General features: G+C 50.2%; 1 protein-coding gene across 4 annotated transcripts; it reads right to left on the reverse strand.

Moving 5' to 3' along the window:
* Window positions 1–592: 592 nt before the first annotated feature.
* GRIPAP1 (GRIP1 associated protein 1) lies at window positions 593–22,995 on the reverse strand. Of its 4 annotated transcripts, none has more exons than XM_040469055.1 (26): window positions 22,891–22,995; window positions 20,758–20,824; window positions 20,555–20,616; window positions 19,029–19,055; window positions 18,136–18,243; window positions 15,159–15,309; window positions 13,998–14,182; window positions 13,755–13,802; window positions 13,035–13,066; window positions 12,884–12,931; window positions 12,653–12,752; window positions 11,038–11,115; window positions 10,743–10,835; window positions 9,890–10,024; window positions 8,990–9,085; window positions 8,520–8,732; window positions 8,271–8,384; window positions 7,170–7,247; window positions 6,970–7,065; window positions 6,789–6,845; window positions 6,604–6,703; window positions 4,448–4,578; window positions 2,947–3,069; window positions 2,724–2,817; window positions 1,823–1,977; window positions 593–1,140 (listed from the first exon to the last, which is right to left on the reverse strand). In XM_040469055.1, exons 1-26 carry the CDS (start codon window positions 22,930–22,932, stop codon window positions 1,048–1,050), a joined length of 2,526 nt encoding a protein of 841 aa, XP_040324989.1. In that variant the 5' UTR covers window positions 22,933–22,995; the 3' UTR covers window positions 593–1,047. The 4 variants fall into 4 exon arrangements, with proteins under 4 accessions (XP_040324989.1, XP_040324986.1, XP_040324987.1 ...); XM_040469052.1 differs by lacking the exon at window positions 22,891–22,995 and adding an exon at window positions 22,355–22,432; XM_040469053.1 differs by lacking the exons at window positions 13,755–13,802; window positions 22,891–22,995 and adding an exon at window positions 22,355–22,432.
* Between the last annotated feature and the right edge of the window lie 800 nt (window positions 22,996–23,795).

Below are 23,795 nucleotides of genomic sequence, written 5' to 3' on the forward strand. Positions count from 1 at the left end.
CCTCCACCCACCCACTTGCTCACCCATTTGTATATTCACCCTATCCACCCATTTGCCAACCTATCCTTATGTACCCCCCGGACCCATCTACTTGTCTATCCATAGCCCTGCCCGTCATTTATTTACCTACTCTTTACTCTTCCTCATCCATCCATCAATCCATTCCCCTAGCCATCCATCTGTTCACTTACATCCCTGACCTATCCATCTATCCATTTATTCATGCAATCACCCATCCATCCATCTGTCCATTTATTTCTCATCCTATCACTGATCCATGCAACCTTCCACTTATTTATCCATCAGTCCATCTAACCACTTATCTATCCTCTCATCTGCCCACTCATCCACACCCACACCCCATACATATCCACCCACATACATATCTGCCCATGTTTCTGTTCCATTCAGTTTGAGGGGCAGGCCCACGGTGACTGGAGACAGCTGGGTGAAGGTAGGGGAAGGGGGATAAAATTGTAGCCAGAGACCACCCTCCTCATGCCACCAGAGACCTCCCTTCCCATTCCAATGGTGTGACCTCCCCATCACCAGCACATCCCTCCTGGTTGGAAAGAATGAGAGTAGACAGTCAGTGGGTGGGCCCATCTGGCCAGATGGTATTTCGGCTGCAGCCTTTACACACACACACACGTTGCTAGAACGCTGAACATGGACTGTGCCCCACCCAACATCCCCAATCCCAAATGCAGAGTAGCCAGGCTTCCAGACATAAATTAAAAAATAAAATAAAATAAAAAAGAGTTGGTCTCTGGGGAGGGAGAGCTCATGCAGAGATGAAGGCAAAGGCCCCTGGGAGCCAGGGCCAAGAAGGAGGAGAAATCCCTGATCCTCCCCTCAGGATCCCCACTCCCCAGGGGCTTCTGCCCTAAAACAGGGTCATTAACACCAGCCATCAGGCCTCCAACCCCTTTAATGTCCAGTCTCCCAACCTATTTGATTTTGGCGGTCCCATTTTCCCACCGCAGCCCAAGGGAATGGTTTCCTGGTGGGTGGGGAGGGGAAGGAGTAGGTGCAGCCCGCAGGTCTTTAGCTGGCTTCTCGAGGTTCTACGTCTGGGTCAGGGGACCCCACGCACTCCTTGCTGAGCCGCACAATTTCCTGGGAGAGAACTTCGATGTCCTAAGAAACAAACGAGCCATCAGGGGCCAGAGGAAGCAGCAGGGGAAGCTCCCTCACCAAGCTTGGGGTGTCATCCATCTCACCTCATTAATCAATGCCCAGCTATGTCTAGCCTGGCACAGGAAGGTATTTTGAGAGGCTCACAGAACCCCAGCAGTGGGCTGGGCTTGGAAAAGATAAGTGTGGGGGGGAGAGGAGGGGGAGCCTCCCAGGGATATGGATATAGGCATGGATCACCAGCTGTGCATGGTGAGGGCTGGAGGATACAACCCTCACCTCACGACCATCTTTTCCACTAAATGGTGAGCTCACTTCTCAGAGGCAGGGGCTGGGTCTGCATAATTTCTGACTCCCCCAGAAAAGGGGGAATATCTGGGGGCAGGATGAGCAAGTAGACATGTGGGTGGATGCATGGGGGATCCATGGTAGGCAAACAGGTGGGCAACAACAGGTAGGCAGGCAGGTTGCTGGGCAGGTGGGTAAAAGGTAAGACAAGGGGCTACTGATGAGTAGGTAAGAGGGAGAGAGGGGTATGTCAGGAAATGGGTGGAAAGACATGGGGCAGATGATTAGATGGGTAGGGGGCAGATGACCTGGGGGCTGTGTGGTGGGGGGATCAGGTGGGTGTGGAGGGAGGAGGTGGCTAGATGGACAGATGGGTAGGCTGGTAGGCCACACTCGCCTTGTGCAAGTGCATATTCTTGGTGAGCTGCTCTTCCAGCATGTTCTGTAGCTTCTTGTTCATCTCCCGAAGGTTCTCGTCGCCTGGCTTCACTAGGTCTCTCAAAACGCTGCCCAGCCCGCTGCGGTCTGTGTGGCCTGCTGCCACAGACACATCTGCAAGGGGCCAGGCTGAGAACCACCCCTTCGGCAGAGCCGGAGGAGAGATGACAGAGATGGGGCAGAAGAGAGGGAAACAGAAAGTGGGGGTGAAAAGTGGGGGGAGAAGCCACGTGATGCAGGGGGCAGAGGCCTTGCCATGTGAAACCTGGCTGTCACTTACTACCTGTGCAGCCCTGAGAAATGGGGCTAATGAACAATTCGTGGAGCTGGAAAAGTGGCTGCACGCAAAGCGCAGAGCACACAGTCAGCTCTCAGCACGTATCAGTCCATGTTATTCTGATCAATACGGGGAAAACAGGGATTGGAGAAGGTGTGAAAGAAAGGAGCAAAAGAAACGAAGATGGGAGAGGGGGGCAAAAGAGGAGAGAAAGTGGGAGAGGGGAGAAGAACAGATAAGGAGCCCCAAAGGGGTATACATGCAGAGGATGAAAATGTCCAGAGGAGGCACAGGACAGACAGGTAGCAGGAGCAGTGAGACAAGATGAGGAGGCAGGGCAGATAGAAGGGGTGGGGGGAAGAGAGAAGGACAGAGAGACACACTGGGGAAAGGAGAGACCCTGGCAGAAGGGAAGAGCCGAGGTGAAAGACAGACACAGTGACGGGCCTGGCCTGCTCTCCCCTCTGGCAGCTGTGGTCCTTGTCAGTAACTCTGCTGAGTTGCAAGACGAGAGGAACCAGTGGGGCAGGAGGGGGCAGGTCAGAGGCTGGATGGTGGGTGAGGCTAGGGATGGAGCACTGACCGATCCGGCTGTCCATGACGTAGGTCTCAATGATGGCACTCTTCCGGCAAAGGTCCTCTGCCATGGAGGCGCTGCTCACCTCCAGGTGCTTCACCTGCAGGGTGGCCCAGCGTGTTCATGCACAATAAGGGGCCCAGCCAGGCAGCCCCTCCCCCATACACACACAACGCCCCAGCCTCCTCTCCAAGGGAGTGCCAAGTGGGGACAGGCAGGCAGGCAGCACCTTCTCCTCCAGCATCCATTTCTCCTGCTGTGTCTCTGCCAGGCGCTGAAAGAGCTCGGCCACTTCCTCGTCTGACAGCTCTGCTGGCCGCGGAGGCTGGGCCTGAGGGCTGCTGGATAAGGACTGCAGGGAAGAGGAGGGGAGAGGCCAGCCCTGTCTCAGCGCTGCCACCTGCCCCAGATAGGATCAGGGGCTGGGAGGGAGCCAGGGAGGATGAGGATGGGCTCTGTGACGGGGGCTATAGACAAGTCTCAGCACCTGCAAAGGCCCTGGGTCTCCCTTTGCCTAAAGAGGGACATAGGAGCCACCAAGTCATTTCCTTCCTGAGAAGATGAACAAAGGGCCTATAAAAAATGAGATCTCGTTTCCAGTTGACAGGAAAACTAGGGGACAGAGGAACAAGAAATATGACACCACTAGGAAGCCAGCAGGAAAACCAAAAAGGTGGGATGCTTTCTGCAGGTTAACTGGGTGGTTTCCTCTGTGGGTTGGTGCCATGAAAAAAAAAAAAAAAGGGGGGACCACACTAGAATCAAGACACTTAACGGACATAAAGCAGCCAGATGTGACATGAACCCTGAAACTGAATGCCAGTTTTCGCAAAACCAGCAATCAAGGACATTTTGGGGCCAACCAGAGAGATGTGATTAAGGCCAAAGTACCAGATGAGATGAAAATTTACAAAACTGGGAGGGTAAAGATCGGCTGAACAAAAATGGGTTACTTATGATCTCATTTAGGTTCAAGAAAGACCAAGATTCAAGGGACCTAGGTGGCTCAGTCAGTTAAGCATCTGACTTCAGCTCAGGTCATGATCTCGCAGTTTGTGGGTTCGAGCCCCACATCAGGCTCTGTGCTGACAGCTCAGAGCCTGGAACTTACTTCAGATTCTGTGTCTCCCTCTCTCTCCGCCCCTCCCGGGCTCACTTTCTGTCTCTCTCTCAAAAAAAACCAAACATTAAAAAAAAAAAAAAAAAGAGCAAGATCTAGAAGGGTGTGAACCAAGGCTTTATAGTGGTGATCTCTGGATCTCTGGATGGTGAAGATGTGGTTTCTTTGGATTTAAAAGTCTTTGCTTGTGGGTGCTTTTCAAATCTTTCTATACAGCACACATACTACTTACAGATTGATAACAAATCATTTCCAAAGAAAAGTGGCCAGCCCAGGAAGCTGACATTATAGACGACAGTCACAAGTGATAATTATGAGTTGGAAAAAAGGACCTCCCATAGAGATGATGCACCTTCTATGAGCTACATATTTTATGACACCAGGAAAGGTGGAATTAGTTCACAGATGAGGGAACAGAGGGTCAGAGAGAATAACTTGCCCATCCCTGATTTGGCAATCTGAATCCAAGTTGGCAAGCATGGACAACAGTTGACAGGAAAATGTGTGTGCTGGGCCCAGAGCAGTAGATGGCTGCAGGGGAGGAGAAAAGGTGGACCCCCAAGAATCTGGGTAGGAGAGGCTGGGCTGTCGGCTCTTCCTAGCCCCTTACCCTGGCAGGAACAGTCGAGCTTTCCTTCTCCCTCAAGATCTCCCGGTAGCTGAAGGAGGAGACACTACTGCTGTCTCCAGTCTGGGTCCGGCTTGGTGAGTTCATCTCTGACAGAACCAGCTCCTCGAGGCCTGGGCAGAGAGAGAAGAGAAACCTGAGCCCCAATCCCCCAGGGTCCCAGGGCAGCGACTGGCAGGAAGAGGCAGAAATAGATTTGATGGAGATGGAAGGAGGCGATGTGACACTCGGGCACAGGCAAGGTGGAAGCAGACAGTACGACAGGGAGAGGCAGAAACAGAGAAAGTGGCTGCCTCTCCAGGCAAACACACACGCCAGAAGAGAAACAAAGGTGAAGCAGCTGGGAGAAAGTTGGCAATGTGGACCCGTACGGGCATAAAGGGCCATATGCACTCACTCAGACGTGGGTTATGCAGAAAGGAAGACCGACAGTTGGAGAGAGCACAGGGGCACACCCACACGCAGAGGGGAAATCCAAGAGAGACAGTAAGCCACAGCAGATGAGAGGCAAATAGAGACATGGGTCAGAGCAGAGACCAGAGGGGGAAAAAAAAAAGAGACGGACATGTAGCCATGAACCTAAATCCGGATTTCATCTAATGGACAAGGACGATGTATGGCAAGCCACTGGAATCTGCTTGTTGATTCATACACTGATCGGTTAGCAAAACAGAAACAAAACTCCTTTATAAAGAGAGGTCACTTCAGGAGACCCAGTGTCTCTGAGACACAGACAGGGTGAGCGATACATCCATTTTTGCCATGTCACTTAAAACAGGGCCACCGAGCTCGGGCCTCTACTCTTGCAGCTGCTTCTGGGTATCAGGGAAGGGGGCTGTCATCCCACCCCGAGGGTCTCCAGCAGGAGCCGATGGCTGCAGGGGGACAGGGGAGCAATTTTCTCTGAGCCTGTGATGTGGGAGATGCACCAGAGCTATCATCACTGTGTCTTATCTATTTATTTAAATGTATTTATAGGCCATTTCCTTCTTAAAAAATAAAGTCCAAAGCAACTCAAGGGTTTTTGTTGTATCTTCTGCCCTAAGCGGCAGAAATAACATGGATTTTAGCTGCATGGTGATAATGCTGCACTGCTGTGTGTCTCTCTAGCTCAACCGGGAGCTTCCTGAGGACAGGGTTTCGGGGGGTTTCCTATCAAAGACCCTGGATGTGAGCACGGGGGCTCAGTCCCTATTCATAGAATGAGAGAATGGCTACAAGAAATTTAGAGACACCAGGTGAGGTGTGGGAATATGTATGAGTTGGGGGGATCCAGAGACAGAGACAAAGACAGAGAAGAGAGAGAGAGAGAGGGAAGATAGAGACAGAGAAGGAAAAAGCAGCAAGGGGAAAAGAGAGCAGAGAGAAAGAAAGCAGGGAGAGAGAGAAAAGGAGAGACAGAGAGATGGCACAAGGCGGCACAGAGAGACCAAAACAGAGGAGAGACACAGAAAGAGGTAATGCAGAGGGCCCCCCGGGGGGGGGGGGGGCTCAGTCAAGTTAAGCATTCGACTCTCGGTTTTGGCTCAGGTCGTGATGTCATGGTTTTGTGAGTTCCAGCCCCACATCAGGCTCTGCGCTGATGGTGTGGAGCCTGCTTGGGATTCTCTCCCTCTCCCTCTCCCTCTGCCCCTCCCCAGCTCATGCTGTCTCTGTCTCTCTCAAAATAAATAGGGGCGCCTGGGTGGCGCAGTCGGTTGAGCGTCCGACTTCAGCTCAGGTCACGATCTCGCGGTCCGTGAGTTCGAGCCCCGTGTCGGGCTCTGGGCCGATGGCTCAGAGCCTGGAGCCTGTTTCCGATTCTGTGTCTCCCTCTCTCTCTGCCCCTCGCCCGTTCATGCTCTGTCTCTCTCTGTCCCAAAAATAAATAAACGTTGAAAAAAAAAAAATCAAAACTGCAGCACCTTAAAAAAAAAAAAATAAACACACATAAAAAAATTTTTAAAAAATGAAAAAGAAAGAGGTAATGCAGAGAGCAGGAGAAACAGAGGAGAGCCAGACAGACGCACCAAGTTCAAGAGGGACAGAAAGCGCAGGACAGCCCAGTGGAACGAGGTACAGGAAATACCTCTGGCCTTTGGGCCCCAGCCTGGCCTCCTCCCCTGCACCCCAGCCCCCCCTGCCATTTGGTCCCTCACCAGAGCGGCTCTTGCTGTTGGTAAGGATGTCCTGCAGTCGCTCCTGCAGCTTATCAGCCCGTTTCCGCTCCAGGTGCAGCTGGCGCTTGAGGTCCTTGAGCTGTGGGGAACAGGGGGAAAGGGGAGGGCTGAGGCCCAGTGGACCCAGAGGTGGGGGGCCGTGCTTGGACACCTCCCCATCATACCGCAGCACTGCCCTTCTTCTCCAGGATTCGCTGCCCATCCACTGTGTCCTTCACTTCCTGTGGGATAGAGAAGGTGTGGCTGGTGGCTGCCACAACGGCCATGTGCAGTGCGTTCCCTCCCCGCCCCGTTACTATGTGCTGAGGCCCAGGCTGTATCTGGACTGGCGGAGGGACAAGTGACCTGTTTCAGGTTGCTGATGGTCTTCAGGTGGCAGTCCCGCTCCTCCTGGGCCTGCTGGAGCTGATCCCGCACACCCTGTAGCTCCTCTTCCTTGCTCTGCAAACCAGAGGGCAGCTCAGGCCTCTACTTGGGCAACTTCTGTCCTCCCTCTAGGGCCTGGCCCTCCCGGGAGAGAAGGATGCCATCATGCAGGGGGGCACCTTCAGCTCATCAGCGTGCTGCTCCCGACATCGCTTGAGGGCTTCCTCCTGCTCTTGCTGCTGCTGCTGCAGAGATTCCTATGAGACAAGTGGTGGGTCTGGCCATGGCCTCCCAGAGGACGTCACGCCCAGTGAGGGATGTGATGGCGGCAGGGGCCTGCGGGCATGTAGGAGACACTCCTGCAGGGAACACTGTGTGCCCTTAGGCAGTACACAGAAGTGTCACATCCAGGGCTGTGCTGTTTGCATCACAGACTGACATCTGCATTTTATTCTATTTAACAAAATATAACACAGCACTTACTGCACGCCAGGAATGTTGTAGGGATTTGACATATATTGACTCATTTTATACAATCCTCCCATAATACCTAGATGACAGGTATTATTATTATCCCTTTTTTACGGGTGAAGAGAACAGGCCACAGGTCAGGTAACTTGTCCACAATTAGCAAGGGGCCCAGTCAGGATGGAAACTCATGCAAATGACTACTTCCAGTGTCTGTGCTCTTCACTACTACGTGACACTTCCTCTGAGGTATTATTATGAGTCTTCAAAAAAAATGGCAGTAAAAATCCTTGTTTGAACAAAATCAGTATATTATTACAGGGGCGCCTGGGTGGCTGTCGGTTAAGCATCTGGCTTTGGCTCGGGTCACGGCCTCACGGCTCTTGAGTTCAAGCCCCGCATTGGGTGAGCTCAAGCCCCCGCTTCAAGATTCTCTCTTTTCCTCTCTCTCTGCCCCTCGCTCACTCATGTTCTCTCCCTCTCTCAAAAATAAAAAAAATAATTTAAAAAATAAAATAAAAATAAAAGAATAAACAGATGTTATAAACACAAACAGTATATTACAATAATTTCCTGACAGAAACAGGTTCAGAAGGAAGAGATGCCTTCTCAAATTTGCATATCTGACATCCTGCCTTACTGATGGCCATCCCCTGACTCCCCTCTGGATGGCTGCCGTGGAGCTGGTGGGGCTGCAGGGATGTCCAAGTCCAGAGTATCTCAGGAAATTCCAGGGCCTGACTGCTCCCAGTCCCCTGGTTTGGCATGGATGTGCCCCAGTAGCCTCTGTGTCTCATCAGGCACCAACTCACCTCGGCCTCCTTCAAGCGCCGTTCAAACCAGCCTTTGGCTCCATCCATGGAGTGTACCTGAGCTTGAAGTTCTTCCACTGTTTGCTGGAGATTCTCCAGCTCCCGTGTTCGGGCCTGGGAGAGGGGAGACCGTCATGGATGGGGCAGGCAGAGGAGCGGACACCTCACCCACACCATCCCCTGGCCCACGGGCGATGCTGTGCTCTCCCACTTTTAGAGACAGAAGGATATCGCCATCCACCCACCCACCTTCTCCTCACGGATCTGCCCACGGAGATCCTCCTCCTGCCGCTTCTTGTCTTCGTGCAGCTCTCGGAGCTCCCGCTCGTAGCGGGCACGCACCCCCAGCACTTCCTTCTCATGCCGCAGTCGGACCGCTCCCAGCTCTTCCTTGTGCTGGGACTTCTCCTGCAGGGTCTCCATTGCCAGCTCATCCAGCATGGCCTTCCGCTTTTCGGCACTCTGGGGGGCAGGAGCATGCCAGTCAATCTCCTCTCTCAACGTCAGACACGGCCTACCACCTTCTCCCCAAGGAACAAGCCCAATTCTGCCTCCTCCCCGTTCCCACAGAACCAGCGAAGTCACTCGTCTATCCTCACGGAACTGGTCACTTTCCATCCTTTCCTGTTGCCATGCGTTTGCCCACATCACCTGCTCCCTCCCTACAGACCAGGGCCAATCCCTCCCCTTGCAGCCTCTGGGCTTCCAGAGCTGCCCACCTTCCGAGCCTCCTGTAGTTCCTGGGTCAATTGCTCCTTCTCCTGCCCGATTTCTTGAAGTTGTTCCAGGAGCCGACTATTGGCACGTAATGACTCCTAATGAGGGGACAAAGGAGATGAGTTTCATAAAGAGCCTCCGGGAGGTGATGGTCACCCAGGACGCTTCTGGTAGACCGGTCTCCCCTAACCCTGGTAAAGTTGGTGCTATTCTCTACATTTCTAGATGAGAACCATGGCAGAGACTGGCAGCAGCTCCCCAGTGTTCTATGTGTCCTCCCCTCTGTCCCTAGCAATAGATTTCGTAGTTGGACACATGGTTGTCGAACTGATTTTTCCCTGCCTCCCTCGCAGTTAGGTGTGGCCCTATGATTAATTTCTGTATGAAGAAGTAGTGAGTGTAACTCAGGTTATACTCATAAAGGAAAGGGGCATGCTGGGCCCTTCCCTTTTTCCTCCTTCCTTCCAGACAGAATACAAACATGATGGTAGGGGAGCCTGAGCAAGCATCTTGGCTGCCAAGATAGAAGTCTTATGTTGGAGGTGGCAGAACTGCAGTGTGGAAGGAATCTGGGTCACTGGTAATTGCAAAGCCATTGTTCCATCCCTAGACAGCCCACCTGGATTCTTACGTGAGAGAGAACGAAGCTTCTATCTTATTTAATCCACTATGGTTCTGGTTTCTACTATAGACTCAAAATGGCTATCCTGTCTAACTGAAGAGGTTCAGTCTCAGCGAAGGAAGACAACCTGGTCTAGGACACAAGGTGCTAATAAGTCAGGAAACCAGACTGGAACCTGGGTCCTCCTGACTCCATAGTCTTCTCCCTGCACCTCATGTAGGACTCCACGGAGCCAGTACTAGGGAACCGGGAGAAGACAGGTCATAGCCAGAGATGTCACCTGCAGCTGTGAGTGGAGGTCATCTTTCTGCCCCATGAGGTCTTCATACTCAGTCTGCCGCTGCCGCAATTCAGCTGCCAGCCCAGTATTCTCTTCTCGGAGCATATTGAGTTCTTGGGTCTTTGCTGTTTGGATCTGAAATAAACGGAGGTGATGGGAATTGGAGGGAAAAGGGCCCCAGGGGCCAGCCATAGGGTGTGAGCTTCCCAGTTCTGAGCAGACAAGGAGAGAGGTGGAAAGAGAGCCAGGAGAGTAAGAGAATTTCAAAGGAAAAACGAATGAGATAAAGAGATCAACAGAGGAATGGATGAATGTAGTATGGTCATACAGTGGAATAGTAAACAGAGATAAAAGAACAGACCAATGCTACGTATGGATGAGCCTCACAGGAAAGAAGCCAGGCACAAAAATGGGTGTCTGATTCCACTACATGAAGCTAATGAACAAGTAAAACTAATCTATGTCACTAGAGGTCGGAGGAGTGGTTATTTCTGGGGAAGTACTGATTGGGAAGGGGTAAAAGGGACTTTCCAAGGTGCTGAAAATGCTCTACATCTTGATCTGGGTGGTGGCCCCATTGAGACAGACAGACAGACATGATTCACTGAGTGTACACCACGATTGGTACACTTCTTGTACTTCACTGGAGAGAAACTAGAAAATGCAAGAGAAGCAGGGATGGATGGCCAGAGAGAAGCGTGGAAGCCATCAGAGAGGAGAGGCTGAGAATCAAACAGAAACAGAGGCAGGACAACAGCAGGAGGTCCAGACTGCTCTGCCCTGATGTGGATCAGAAGCAGAAGGAGATGGGAAACTGGGGAGGGATGAGCGAGGGCTCCCGGGTATCCTGTACCTGCTCCAGGGCTGCCAGGCTAGTCCTCAAGGCATTGTTCTCAGCCAAAAGTCCTTCCACTTGTTCCTGTGCGTCTGCACTCTGGATGGACACCTGGCCCCACCCCCACAATAGGTGAGAGTGGGTCCAGAACAGGGGGACAGGACCTACCCACAGCCAAGAAAGAAAACACACGGGTGCGCACTCATGGCTAGGGGAGACAGGACCCCTGGGGCCTTGCCTGCCTGTACGATACCTGCTGAGGCTGCCCTCTACTCATCCCCTTACCTCCCAGAAGCTTCCCATTACCATGTACCTGATCTTGTAGGGCTCGCAGAGCTGCTGCATGCTCCAGGCGCTCCCCTTGCCGTTGATCTCTTAGTTCCGCCAAGCTCTGTAGGGACCAGGTCAGGGGAGCCCATTCTAGACCTCAGTCTCCCTTTTGGGGTACATATAACCATACAGGATCCCTCTCTGACCCCCCAGCAGAATGTTCCCAGCACTTGAGGGCCTTGGACTACCCAGCCATCAGACTCAGACTCACCCAAATTCTAGGTCATTACCCCCAGGGGCCTCAGACCCCATATGCTAACTCCAAGAATCTCAGAAAACATCTAGGTTTTTAGGGATTTCAAACTCACTCCACTCCCATCCAAAAGAGGTCTCACACTCACCCAGAAGCTAGCTTGGAGGCCCCAGGATTCTCAGACACACTTAGCCCTCAGGGACTACAGTGTCACTCAGACTCCTGACCCCAATTCCCATGGGTTTCAGGCACACTCAGTCTATGTCGCTAGCTCCCGAGAGTCTTAGGGTCCACCCAAACTCATAGCTCCAAACCTTAGAGGTCTCAAACCCCTACAGTCTCCTAGATTCCAGCTCCTGGTGATATCTGACTGACTACCCCCCCCTCCACCTGCCACTCCTGCCCCCAGTCTCTGGGGATCTTCAGACCTAAGTAACTGAAGACCCAGCTTTACCCAGACTTCTGTCGCCAACCTTAGACCCCCAAACCACCATATCCCTAATCCAAGGGATCTCAGACTCACCTGCTCTAGGGGGAAGCCTGGAGGCTTTAAAGTCCCCTAGCCTCTAACTCTCAGACTTTTGCTCCAGTCTCTGGATGTCTTCAACTAACCAGTTTTTTGTTTTGTTTTGTTTTGTTTTGCTTTGCTTTGTTTTTATTCACAGCCTCCAGAGGTCTCAGGACCACTTAGCCTAAGTAATCCAACTTACTAATTGTCTCAGCTCCCCAAACCAGCCCCCATACCCTGAGGGCCTCAAACACACTCAGCCTCCAGGCTCACCTGTCTTAAACCCTTGAAAGTCTTGTATCTAGAGGGTGCCCCTGGGTGGCTCAGTTGGTTAAGTGACTGACTCTTGATTTTGGCTTAGATCATGATCTCACAGTTCATGAGTTTGAGCCCCACATCGGGCTCTGTGTACTGACAATGTGGAGCCTGCTTGGGATGCCCTCTCCCCCCTCTGCCCCTCCCCCCCCAAAAAAAATAAACAATTAAAAAAAAAAAAAAAGAAAGTCTTATATCTTTGCAGTCCCCAAAGGTCTCAAAATCACCAAACCTCCAGGGAGTTCAGGCTCACTCCAGTTCTCGCTCCCAGCCCCCAGTGACTCTAGACTCCTATCTCTAAACTCCCAGAGTTTGAGATTCATCCAACCTTGTGGCACACAGCTCCCAAGTCCTCAGCCCCCTGAGATCTTTGATTCATGCATACTCAGGCCAATTCCTAGGACTCTTGGGGCTCCCTAATTCCCACTTTCTTAGCTCCAAGGGGGTCCAGTACCCATCCAGTCCCTATATTTCCAACACAAGAACTATTAGCCTCCCCAGCCAGTCTCTATTAGACCTCAGGGTTCCCTGGACTCCCAGCCCTGGTCTCTATCCCAGCAATCCCAGGATCCAGCCCCTCACCTGATTGGCAGCCTCAAGTTCCTGCTGCAGCTTCTGAGTGCGAGCCAACTGAGCTTTGAGATCCGCTTCTTTCCGCTGCTGTAACTCCTCAATCTTATTCCTGGGGGCGATGGGGGGGCATGTTGACCATGGCCCGAGGACCCGTTTCCCACCTCTGCCCTTGTGGTCTTCAGGCAATTCTGCTGGGTACTGTCCCTATTGTCCACCAATACACCCACCCCTGGTAGTTACCGGCTATCATTGAATAGTGTCTCCTTTTCTGTCTGCAGACGGCAAAAACTGGGCACAGAAAGACAGACATAGATGGGTCAGTTCCACAAGTCAGTCCCCTCTCCAGTCCCTCAAAATTCATTTCCCCACCTTGGGAAAAAAAGAAATTTACCTTTCTTGCTTCTTTTTCAGTTTCTCAGAGAGCTGGGGTGGGGTGAGGGAGGGGGGTGCAGACAAATGATTGCATATTAATAAAGACAAAAAAATAAATTTAATATTTATAGACACTTCTTACTAAGTCCTTTTTGGGAGCTGGAATTTACTTATGTTATCTCATGGGATCCTCAGAGCAGTCCTGAGAAGTGAGTACTAATGGTTTTACAAATGGGGAAACTGAGTCTCAGAAGAGTTAAGTAATTTGGTTGCCCAGGTGGTCAGGAGCAACAACATGACCTCAACCCAGCTCCCTCAGGCTCCAAAGGCCAGCATTTATGCCCCCAACATATTGCTTGACAGTCACATCATAGAATGGCTAGGGGAGGAGGCCTGGAAGGCAAGATCATGATTGCCTGCCTCATCGCTGGGTCTCCAGCTCCTAAGATAAAAGCCAGCAGTCTACACAATGGATGGATGGATGGATGGATGGATGAACAAGCAGAACTGAGAGGACACGTAAGAGAAAGATGTGGCCTGCCAGCCACAAGACAGAGGAAGCACATTAGCCTATTCCATATTGAACGCAACTCTGAGACATAAATGTGAGTCTCTCATTTCACAGATGGTGACATTGAGGCTTTGAGGGGGGCACTCCGCTCCTCCTGCCCTGCCAGGGGAAGCATGGCAGGTGGGGAGTGGGGTGGAACAAAGTCCAGGGAAAACTCAGCAGCCCCACCTTAGCAAGTTCCTCCTGCAGTCTGGATGTTTCAGCCTGCTTCGAGCTCTGCAGGGAAGGATGAGGGAGGGAGCTATCTTCAGCAAAGGGGGAGGTGAGGCCTGTGCCTTCCCTTACCCTCCTGCCTTCCTAATCCATTAGCCCACAAGATGGAGATGTCACAGACGTTTCCGTGGGACCATAGACTGAGCTAGGGCACCTGCCTGCCTCCTGACACTCCAGCCCCAACAGACCCAGATTCACCTCCAAGCCTTGCAGTTGCTCCCAGAGCAATCTCTTTTCTTCCTTCTCCATTTCCCATTTCAGCTCCACTTCTGCCAATGGCATGGGGGCTGGGACAGTAGGGGCTGGGCCCCCTGGGGGGTCCCCTTGGCCCTCACTGGCAGCTTGGGATCTCCCGGCCTCTTTCCCATAGCGCTCTTGCAGGGCTGGTGGGTAGAACAGAAATATATGATGGATGAGGTGGTCTCCAAAGACCCTTGCCATGCCTCAAATAGATGGGAGAATTGGCCTTGGATCCCTCAGGTAGAAGAGACCCTGCCCAAAATGACCAAAAGCTTACAAAACAAAGGCTCAGCCCCATCCACACCTCTCACAAATATTTTTTTCAAGTTTATTTATTTATCTTGAGAGAGAGAGAATCCCAAGCAGGCTCCGTGCTGTCAGCGCAGAGCCCCACTCGGGGCTCGAACTCACAAACCATGAGATCATGACCTGAGCCGGAACCAAGAGTCAGACACTTAGCCAACTGAGCCACCTGGGCACCTCCCTTCACAAATCTTTTAAGCCCTACCATCCACTGAAATCCTGTCTACAATCAGACCAGCCCAAGCCGTTTTCCCTGAGCCCCACCCCTACACCCCCCAGGCCCCACCATCCTCTACCCACTACTTACAGCTGAATCCTCCTATAACCTCATCTTCAACCAAATTCTACAAAGTCTCCCTCCAGATCACCAAACTACCACCCACCACGCCACAAGCCCCAAACATCCCCACGTTGGGACCCACACTCTACCAGCCTTTATCCCAGACCTCACTGACAATCTGGGCTCAGAATCTCCCCTAAGCTCCTTCGTTCACTTTCTCCGTTTAGCAAACAGCTCCTTTCTGATATTCAATCTGATAACCTAACGTTTGCTAGGTACCAGGCACTGAATTAAACTAAGAAAGCTACCACCTCTTAGCTCAGCCCTACTGCAATCTTCCGGGGAGTGTACATCCCTACAAGCTCTCTGTAGATGAGGAAGCTTTGACTCAGAGAGGTGAAATGGCTCGTCCAAAGTTATACACTGGTTCATAGCAGGGCCAAGCCTAATTCGGAAGCCTTTCCCCTGCCCCCAGGGGGAAGACACCCTACTCAGTCCCCAAGGTCTCTGCATCTCCAAGGAGGGCCTCCTTGTACCTGCCACATTTTTCTGCAAGGCTGTGTTCTCGGCTTGCAGCCTCAGCAGCTCACCATCCACAAGACTCCCAGCTTGGGCAGTGCCTGCCCTGGCAGCTCCATCCTTCAGTTGCTGGTTCTCCCGCTCCAGCTGCTCCATCTGGCTGCAGAGCTGAACAGGGGAGGAGGGAGGGAGCAGAAAAGCAGAGAATCAAAACAACATTTGCTGAAATATACATGGTGCTTGGCTGATGTACTTTATAGTTCACTGAATTCTCATAATGTCTCTGTCATGTAGGTGCTGTCATTCCTCATTATCCACCCCCCCCCCCACTTCACAGATAAGGATGCTGAGCCACAAATGTTAAATGACCTCAAATTCCACATCTGGTAAGTGGCAGAGTCACAGAGGATTGAGGATACCAAGAACACTTTTCTGCTTGCCCAATCCCAACCTCATAGTCATAATCCAAGACCTCAGGCTCCTCTGGAAGTTGCTGGTCCCAGATGTCAACATCACAAATAGCCCTGCTGCCACACCTCTTCTGTGAAGGGTCTGTGTCTGGGAGCCTAGGCACCACAGCTTTCAGGGCATTTCCAAAGCCAGTGCTACCCACAGCCACCTCCCCTCTCCCCGCCTTCCACCATCATCAGCGCTCGGCCTTGGAGCGAGGTACAATGCAAATAAAACTAGGCCAGCCCCTTGCTCGACTCCTGGCCAAAACACAGTTTGCAGAGCATTCCTGATAAGTGACGCTAAAACCCCATTTCCAGATGAGAATACTGAGACCTACAGAGAATTTTTATTTTTTTGCCTGGAATTACTTTCTACCCAGAACACTATTCCTTTCATCCAGTTCTTCACATGACTGGCTCCTTTGCATCCTACAGTGCTCTGTTCAGATGTATTCCTTGAAGTAGTAATCCCCCAACACAGAAATCCCAATACTCTCTGTCACAGCACTCTGTTAATTTCTTTTTTTACCTAGTACTAATCACAGTTAAATTTACCTAGTACGCTAATTTCCTAAAGCTCTGCACATTTTTGGATTATAAATTGTGATCGACAATTAAACTTTATTTTGTAACATAGGGTCACAAGCACAGATTCTGAAACCAGACTGCTTGGATGTGAACTTCTACTCTGCTATTTATTAGCTATGTGACTTTGAGACAAATTACTTTACTTCTCTGGGGCTCAGTTTTCCTCATGTGCTTAGTAGGAATACTACTAATATCTCATTGGCCTGTTGTAAGAATAAATGAGTGAATAATGTAAAACACATCAAACAGGACCTGGCACACAGTAAACACTATGTAACTGTCAGCTATCTGTACTATTATTATTTTTTAATATATTATCTTTCTCCCCACCCCATAAGCAGAATATAAGCTACCTAAGAGTGGGGGCTGTTCTGTGCTGCTCACAACTATGTCCAGAACACAGAGCATGAAGGAGGTGCTCAATAACTATTTGTTGAAGGAAAAATTGAGCTGAAATATCTTGGCAAATAAGTGGTAGAGGTAGGCCTTGAATCCAGGTCTCTCTGTTAGCACTTCCAGTTCCCAGGAGGAGGAGGAGGGGGAGTGTGAAGGAGGTTCTATACCTGGTCCAGTGCCTAGCCCAGGACAGGTGCTGGAAAACACAAGCTGTATTTATGGAGGAATCCCTGTCCCTGCCCCATCCTAAAAGAACCATGATACCATTGAGGCTGGAGGCAGGACACAGTGAGAAGTGAGGCGATGAGGTCAGCTATTACATGAGCACCAGGGGGTCTGAACAGTCAGGGTAAGGGACCCACTCGGAGTTGTTGCTTAAAGGAGTGATGTGGTAAGGCCTGCAGGTCAGGACAACCTCTAGGGCACAGACTGGTTGGACAAACTAGAAGTAAGGAGACCAGCAAGAAGGCTGTGGGAATAAAGCAGGTAAGAGGCAGTAAGGGCTGAGGCAGAGCAGGGCCACAGGATGGATTCAAAACTTTTAAATAGTCAAAAAATATTTTAGAGGAAAAATGAATCAGTAATAATAAAAAGATAGTAGCTAACACCTACATAGCTGATACTATGTGCAAAGCTCCGTTATAAGTGGTGTACAGACATTAATCCATTCAATCTTCACAAAATCCCTGCAAAGCAGGTACTGTCATTATCATTTCCAATTTAAACATCTGGGAACCAAGGAACAGGCAGGTCAAGTGACTTGCTCAAGATTACAGTTAGTAAAAGGCAGAGCCAAGAGTTTAATCTAGGCCTTATGGTTCTTAACTTAGACTTGTTAAATCACCTCTCCCGATATTCTAACTGTTTAAAGGTTGTTTTCGTATTTTCTTATTTAAGGTCTTAAGTACTACATTCTCACATGCAGTCCTGGAAATACCATTTTTGCTGTCGTGATAATTTTTTCCTCAAAACACACTAAAACTTTAGAGACTTATTGATCGTGGATACAGAAGATAGATAAAGAAACAAAAGATAATATCTCTAACTCCCTAGTAGATTCAGAAACAGCCAGGACACTAAAACCAGTGAGGAGATAGAATGATCCAATCCAGCACGAATTATCTAGAAGAACTAGAACTCCAGGCTCATGTCAGATGAAGGAAAGGAAGAGTAAAGGGAAGCAGCTAGAACATCTTTCCATCTCATGCTAAGCATAAGAACTTTACCTAAGACCCTCCAGACCCTCCAATGCCCTGGAGCTTCATAGCATCAGCTGTCAAATATACACAAGGGAACTTGAAGCTCAAAGAAAAGGAGTGCCTTGGTCTGGAACCAGCTGTCCTCAGGGCTCGCAGCCTTCTAATCGCAGCACAGTCGGCAGCCCCATTTGTCAAACCACTACCCCCCAGCACATAGCAAGGATGTTTCAGCACCATGGACAGTGATCCAGGGCCAGCCTCTGTCCAACCACTTTCAGCTGCCCTCAGACTTTAGCCCAGGTGGCCCCTCCCCTCGGATCGCCCCTTGGATCCCCCTCGGCAATCCCAGGCACCAGCACCTTGCTGAACTCCGCCATAAGTGTGCTGTTCTGCAAGCGGAAATCCTCTTCTTGGCTATGCAGCTTTGCCTGCAGCATCTCATTTTCGCTTAGCAACCCTTCGACTTCCTGCAATGGCAGACAAGGGCATGGTCTCCAACAAGGACAGAAAGGATGGAGAGGTAGGACAACGAAACAGGGAGAAAATGATGGGGGGGGGAACATAGGGTACAGAGAATGGGATGGGTGAAATCAGGAGATAAAAGGAAGGAAAGAGACAGACATGGAAGGGTAGAGAGAAGGGAAGATGGACATGGCAGGGGAGAGAGTGGGAAGAAAGAGAGGGGTAGACAGAAATAGGTGAGAGGAGGTAGAGAGAGATGAGGGAAGGGGGATATATAGGGATGGAGAGGGAGAGAAAAAAAGAAAAGGCAGAAAGAAAGATAGGAACAGAGAGATCAAAGGAGGGAGAACAGAACAGAGGCAAGAGAGAGGGGGTCAGGGAAAGAAATCAAGAAGAGAGAGAGGAACAGGGGGAGAGAGAAACAAGAAGTCAGAGGGAGAGATAAAGAAAGGGAGAGAAGAGAAATGACGGCAGACAGGAACAGGCGGGGGAGAGAAAAAGGGAAGGTTGGATGGGGAGAGAAGCAAGAGTCAGAGAGGAACAGGAAAAGAGGCATAGAGCGACTCAGAGAGAAGGATGGGGAGAAAGGGAGAAGGAAAGACACAGAAAGCAGCACAGAGTGAGACAAACACAGGAAAATAAAGACAGACATAGAAACAGGTGACAGTGAGGTAGTCACAGATGTGAGTGCACACACAGAGAAAGAAAGGCCAGTACTAGGAGATCCCAGCATACAGAAATATCGCCCCTCAGTCTCCCAGACACATTCACCCACCATGGGTCCCCTTACCTGAGCTTTCTTGCTCTTGCTCAGTGCCTAAGGGTGAGGGGGTGGGAAGAGAGATAAGGTGAACAGAGATGAACTCCCTCACTAGGGTATGGAAACATTGTGGCAAGTGTCAAGGGGGTGGGTAATGATGACAGGTTCAAGGGATGGGAGTGTCTTTAACCACAGAACTTGAATGAAATCTGTAGTCCACAGGAATGATGAAGTGAGTGAGTGAACGACATCCTGTTTACATGTTTTCTTCTAAGCTCTGGAGACTGTTCATGAGTTTTAGTATTTAACCCTTCATGGGCTGGGTTTCTGGGCTCAGAAATTATGGCTTCATTTCTACATCAGTCCAAACACATCTATGTGGATCCCTCCCATGCACCATGAAAACTGCTGCTCCCTTGTTGGGTAGCTGAGGGCACTGCCAGGTTGGGCAATCAGCACCCTACCAAAGAGAAGCTCACCTTCAGGACTACCAGACTTTCCGCATTCTGTATTCCTTCATCTAACAAATATTTATAGAGCACATAACATTGAATTATGCATGGGGACAGGAAGAAAGAGATAAAGGAGGGCCTTGAATGCCTTGAGGGGCCATAATAGGTTACATGCAATTCATCTTCAGATGATCTGAGAGGTAGGCTTAGTCTCAATTTACCAACAGGGCCAGGACAGGGATGGGAAGTGGGAGCACAAGGCAGGAGTGTGAGTGGAGGATAGAAGGCAGATTCAAGGGGGGAACCTGGATGGCTCAGTCAGTTAAGTGTCTGACTCTTGATTTCAGCTCTGGTCATGATCCCAGGTTCATGGGATCAAGTCCCATATCGGGCTCTGCGCTGAGCATGGAACCTGCTTAATATTCTCTCTCTCTCCCTCTGCCCCTCTACCCTGCTTTGTACACTCTTTCTCCCTCTCTCTCTCTCTCTCAAAAAAAATTTTAAAAATACAATTTAAAAAGGCAGATTCAAAACAGATTCACCCATGGATGTGACTATTTTTTAAAAGATTTTTAAAAATGTATTTATTTTGAAAGAGAGAAAGAGAGAGGGAGTGTGAGCAGGGGAGGGGCAGAGAGAGAATACCAAGGGCAGAGCCTCACAAACCATGAGATCATGACCTGAGCCAAAATCAAGAGTCCAACGCTTAATCGACTGAGCCACCTAGGCGGCCCAAGAATTTTTTTGTTTTTAAGTAATCTTTACACCCAACGTGGGGCTTGAACTCACAACCCTGAGATTAAGAGTTGCATCCTCCACTGACTGAGCCAGCCAGATGCCCCTGGATGTGACTATTTAGTTAGAAGGTAGTGAATGAGAATAAGTAATTGAAATTGAAAATGAATTAAGAGTAAACTAAAAATCAATAATTAAGCAGGATTAGATAAAATTAGCAAACTAAAGAGACTTCTGTGAGAGTTTTTTTGAATGACTGATGACAGCATGTAACATTAGGTCTGGTTCCCTGTAGGTGCTCACTGGCTAGGTAAATGAGTCAGAGGGCTATAGGGAAGAATGGGTGGGTGATTGGGTGGAGGGAGGTACCTTCTGAGCTTTGTTGAATTCCTTATCCAGATAGGCGACCTTCTGTCGAAGACTGGTGAGTTCTAGTGTGGGGAAAGCAGGGAATCTCAGCCTCAGTCAGTGGTAGGAAGCTGAAAGGTCTTCCTGCCAGGCCTCTGAGGTTTTTTCCCTTGGCCTCTTATCTCCAAAAGCCACCCCCATCTAATGAGACCCTCTTGGCTCACCAACACCATTCTTGCGTAGTTCATCTGAAAGCTGGTAGTTATTTGTCCGGAGTTCCAGGAGCTGAGCCTTGGGGGAGGCAGGGAAGGGAAATGACTTGGTCAGGAATGTGTCCCTACTCTCACAGTGAGGGCACCAATCTCCTGAGCCCCACGGATCCTGCTGCCTTCCACATGCCTCTTTAGCCACTCCTTAAGACCTATGTACCCTGCATCCTAAATGAGCCTCCAGCCCCTCAGCCTATGTCCTACCTTCTCTAGCTCTACTTATAACCACAGCCAGCCTCACTCTTCTTTCTATCCTCTTCCAATTCACTCAGCACTCAGGCCATGACAGAGCACTGCTCCAGCAGGTTCTTGCTCATATGCATGTTCCATGGTTCTCCACACCCACAGGATAAAGTTCTTCGTCCTCATCCTCACTGGCCTCATCAGACACTAAACATTGTTCTTTCTGTCATAGAAGAGTATTGTCTATACTCTTGGCCAGACTTGGAGGCCCCTGAGTATAGGGGACAAGGGCCTGCATTCCTCCTTTTTCAAGGGAAGAGGGCCCAGTATACTCCTGTCCAACTTACACTAAGTTGGGGGTTGCCTGGATCCTCCTTACCCCCAAGACTCTCAAAACACATCCAAATCACTTTCAAGAATTAAGGGAGAGTGAGGTATGGGCCACTCCAAATAGCATACCCTTCCTAACAGCCCTGTAAGGCACTGAGGCCAGTTCTTCCCAGACCTACTGTCCCTTACCCCACCAAGTTCTTTCCCTCCTCCCATGGCACCAGCCTCCACCCCCTGGTGGTCGGCTTAAGGTCAGAGGGCTTCGCCCTGTTCTTCTACCAGACCCAGTGATCTACCTGTCTTGACCCAATTTGTACACCCTTGTAACACACGGAGAAGCCCTATCTATCAGAACCAAATGGTTTTGCCTTCACTCATGGCCCAGTGAAATCAATCTTCCTCACCCAAGGGTCCCCCACATCCCTCAAGAACTCCCCAGTCATGATCCAATGTGATGGTCCTACATCCTTCAGGGTCTCTCCTCCACAAAGCCTTGGGTGGGCCAGTTGAGTGAGTACTCTTACTTGGAATCTCCCCACACAAGTTACAAGTTTTAACTTCCCCTTTCATGGTCCAGTGATCTTACCCTCTCACTCTAAGCCTCCATCACACCGGGACAACTGGTTTCTCTCATTCAAGGATCAAAGGACTACCTATACTCACTTGGAGTTCTTCCTCTCCTCCCACAGAATCCCACTCAGGGCTTCCCCCTTTCAGAGTCTCCTCCCACACAAAATCCAATGGTCTTCCCCGGTAAGGAACTCTCTCAACAAGGGCCTACTCTGGCCTTTCATCCGATCTCAGAGTCATCCCAGAAAGAATCAAGTGGTCAGGATACCCAATTAGGGTACCTCCCTAAAGCCCAGTGATTTCCCCTCCATGTGGTCCGAGGTAACACTCTTTAACCTTTTTTGGCCTTCTCTCCAACAGGAGTTAACGGTATTACCCAGTCAGGGTCCTCTTCACCCCAGACCTAATGGGATCACCTGTAATCACCCAATGGTACCACCACCTCTTAGGATCCAGTACCAGCACTCACGCAGGATCTCCACCTCTCAAGAACAATGACAGCATGTGGGTTCTTTCCCCAATTCCTCGGCATAGTGGTATCTCCCACAAACATTTCCACCTTCCACCGGGTAATGGTATTACCCATTCAAGGGCTCCCCCCACCATGACGCAAATGGCCCAACGTCTGCTTCCTTCCTCTCCAGACAAAATGGTTTCGCCCTCTCAGGATTTCCTTCCCTCAAAACCCAATGTTATCATCACCGACCCATGGTGTCCCCCGCACGGGCCCAAAAGTCTCGTCCCCTCCAGGTCTGAGTAAGGTATCACCCACTCTAGGACTCTCTCCTCCGCCCACAAAGCTAATAGAATCCAACCCCTCAGAGCCCAATAGTATCTCGGAATCCAACAGTCTCACCACTCAGAGCCTCAGTTTCCCTTCTCCAGACCAACCCCTTAGACTCAAGGTCCATCCCAACCAACCCCTTCTCAGAGCCGGTGGCCTGACCTCTCTCTACCCCGCCCCCCGTCGGTTAACGCGGTGGTCTTTTCCCCGGTGAGCAGCACCTGCATCCGCTGAAACTCCTCCTCAGACAGAGCTTGCGCCATGTTCCTCCCCCCACCCCCCCCGACAGCCTTCTGCGCAGACGCAGTTCGTCCCTCCTGTCAGTATTCTGGCCGGATCAAACCACCGGCCAGGAATGGAGGGGGAGGAGTCTACCCCGGAAGTTCAGTATTTTAGAGACAGATAGAAGAGAATGAAACTGACAGGTCAAGTGAAGTGCAATTTAATGTTTTACCACAAACTAGGTCATCTGATCTGGCTTTTGAGCTCTCACAAAGTACCCATTGTGATGCGACCCTGTGGTATCCCTGTGTCATGGTTGGACTCGTCGCTAGGGAAATGTTTGCCGACAGAAAATCACCCTTCCGTCGTACTCCTTTAAGGAGAATGGTAGACTTACGATGTTAGAAATGAAAGCGGAAGCTTTGCGCTGGTCTTGTTCCCGCCCTCCTCCGTGTGACCCCGGAGGGGAATCCCGCCTCCTGTGAAGCCCTTGGCTTTTTTTTTTTTTTTTTTTTTGGTAAGATTTGACGCTAATTTTCTTGATATGATGCTGTAAATCATGTTAGGTAAAGGACCTAGGCACAAATAAATTTAAAATACCTGAGAGGAAAGAATGGCAGTGAATCAAACGAAAAACTTCGTTTAAAAAACAAAACAAAAACAGGATGGCGAAACACCAGGAACATCCAAATAAGTAGTAAAATGCTCTATAATCCTCTCTTGTGCTTTCTGGCCCCCTCTGCAACGCCCGCCACCCAAGCAGTAGTTTTTATCTGGGAAAGAAAAACATTAGAAAGCCTGTTTAGAAACATATAAATACTAGCATGCTATTTTTTAAAATATTTCTTTGGCGGGGGTGGTAACTTAACTTTGATATTTTAAATGTACACAGAAACAAGAAAGG

The sequence above is a fragment of the Herpailurus yagouaroundi genome, unplaced genomic scaffold (genome assembly GCF_014898765.1).
Source record: "Herpailurus yagouaroundi ecotype Mexico unplaced genomic scaffold, PumYag 67793, whole genome shotgun sequence".
NCBI classification, from domain to species: Eukaryota; Metazoa; Chordata; class Mammalia; order Carnivora; family Felidae; genus Herpailurus; species Herpailurus yagouaroundi.

What these genes read in the sequence shown, in the direction of transcription:
- GRIPAP1 (XM_040469052.1), bottom strand. Translation starts at nt 22,417, where the DNA reads ATGCCGAGGAATTGGGGAAAGAACCCACATGCTGTCATTGTTCTTGAG. An exon ending in CTGAAAAAGAAGCAAGAAAG is followed by an intron (nt 12,932 to 13,034) that starts GTAAATTTCTTT and finishes TTCTGTGCCCAG; the next exon opens with TTTTTGCCGTCTGCAGACAG. An exon ending in GGCAGATCCGTGAGGAGAAG is followed by an intron (nt 8,385 to 8,519) that starts GTGGGTGGGTGG and finishes CCCCTCTCCCAG; the next exon opens with GCCCGAACACGGGAGCTGGA.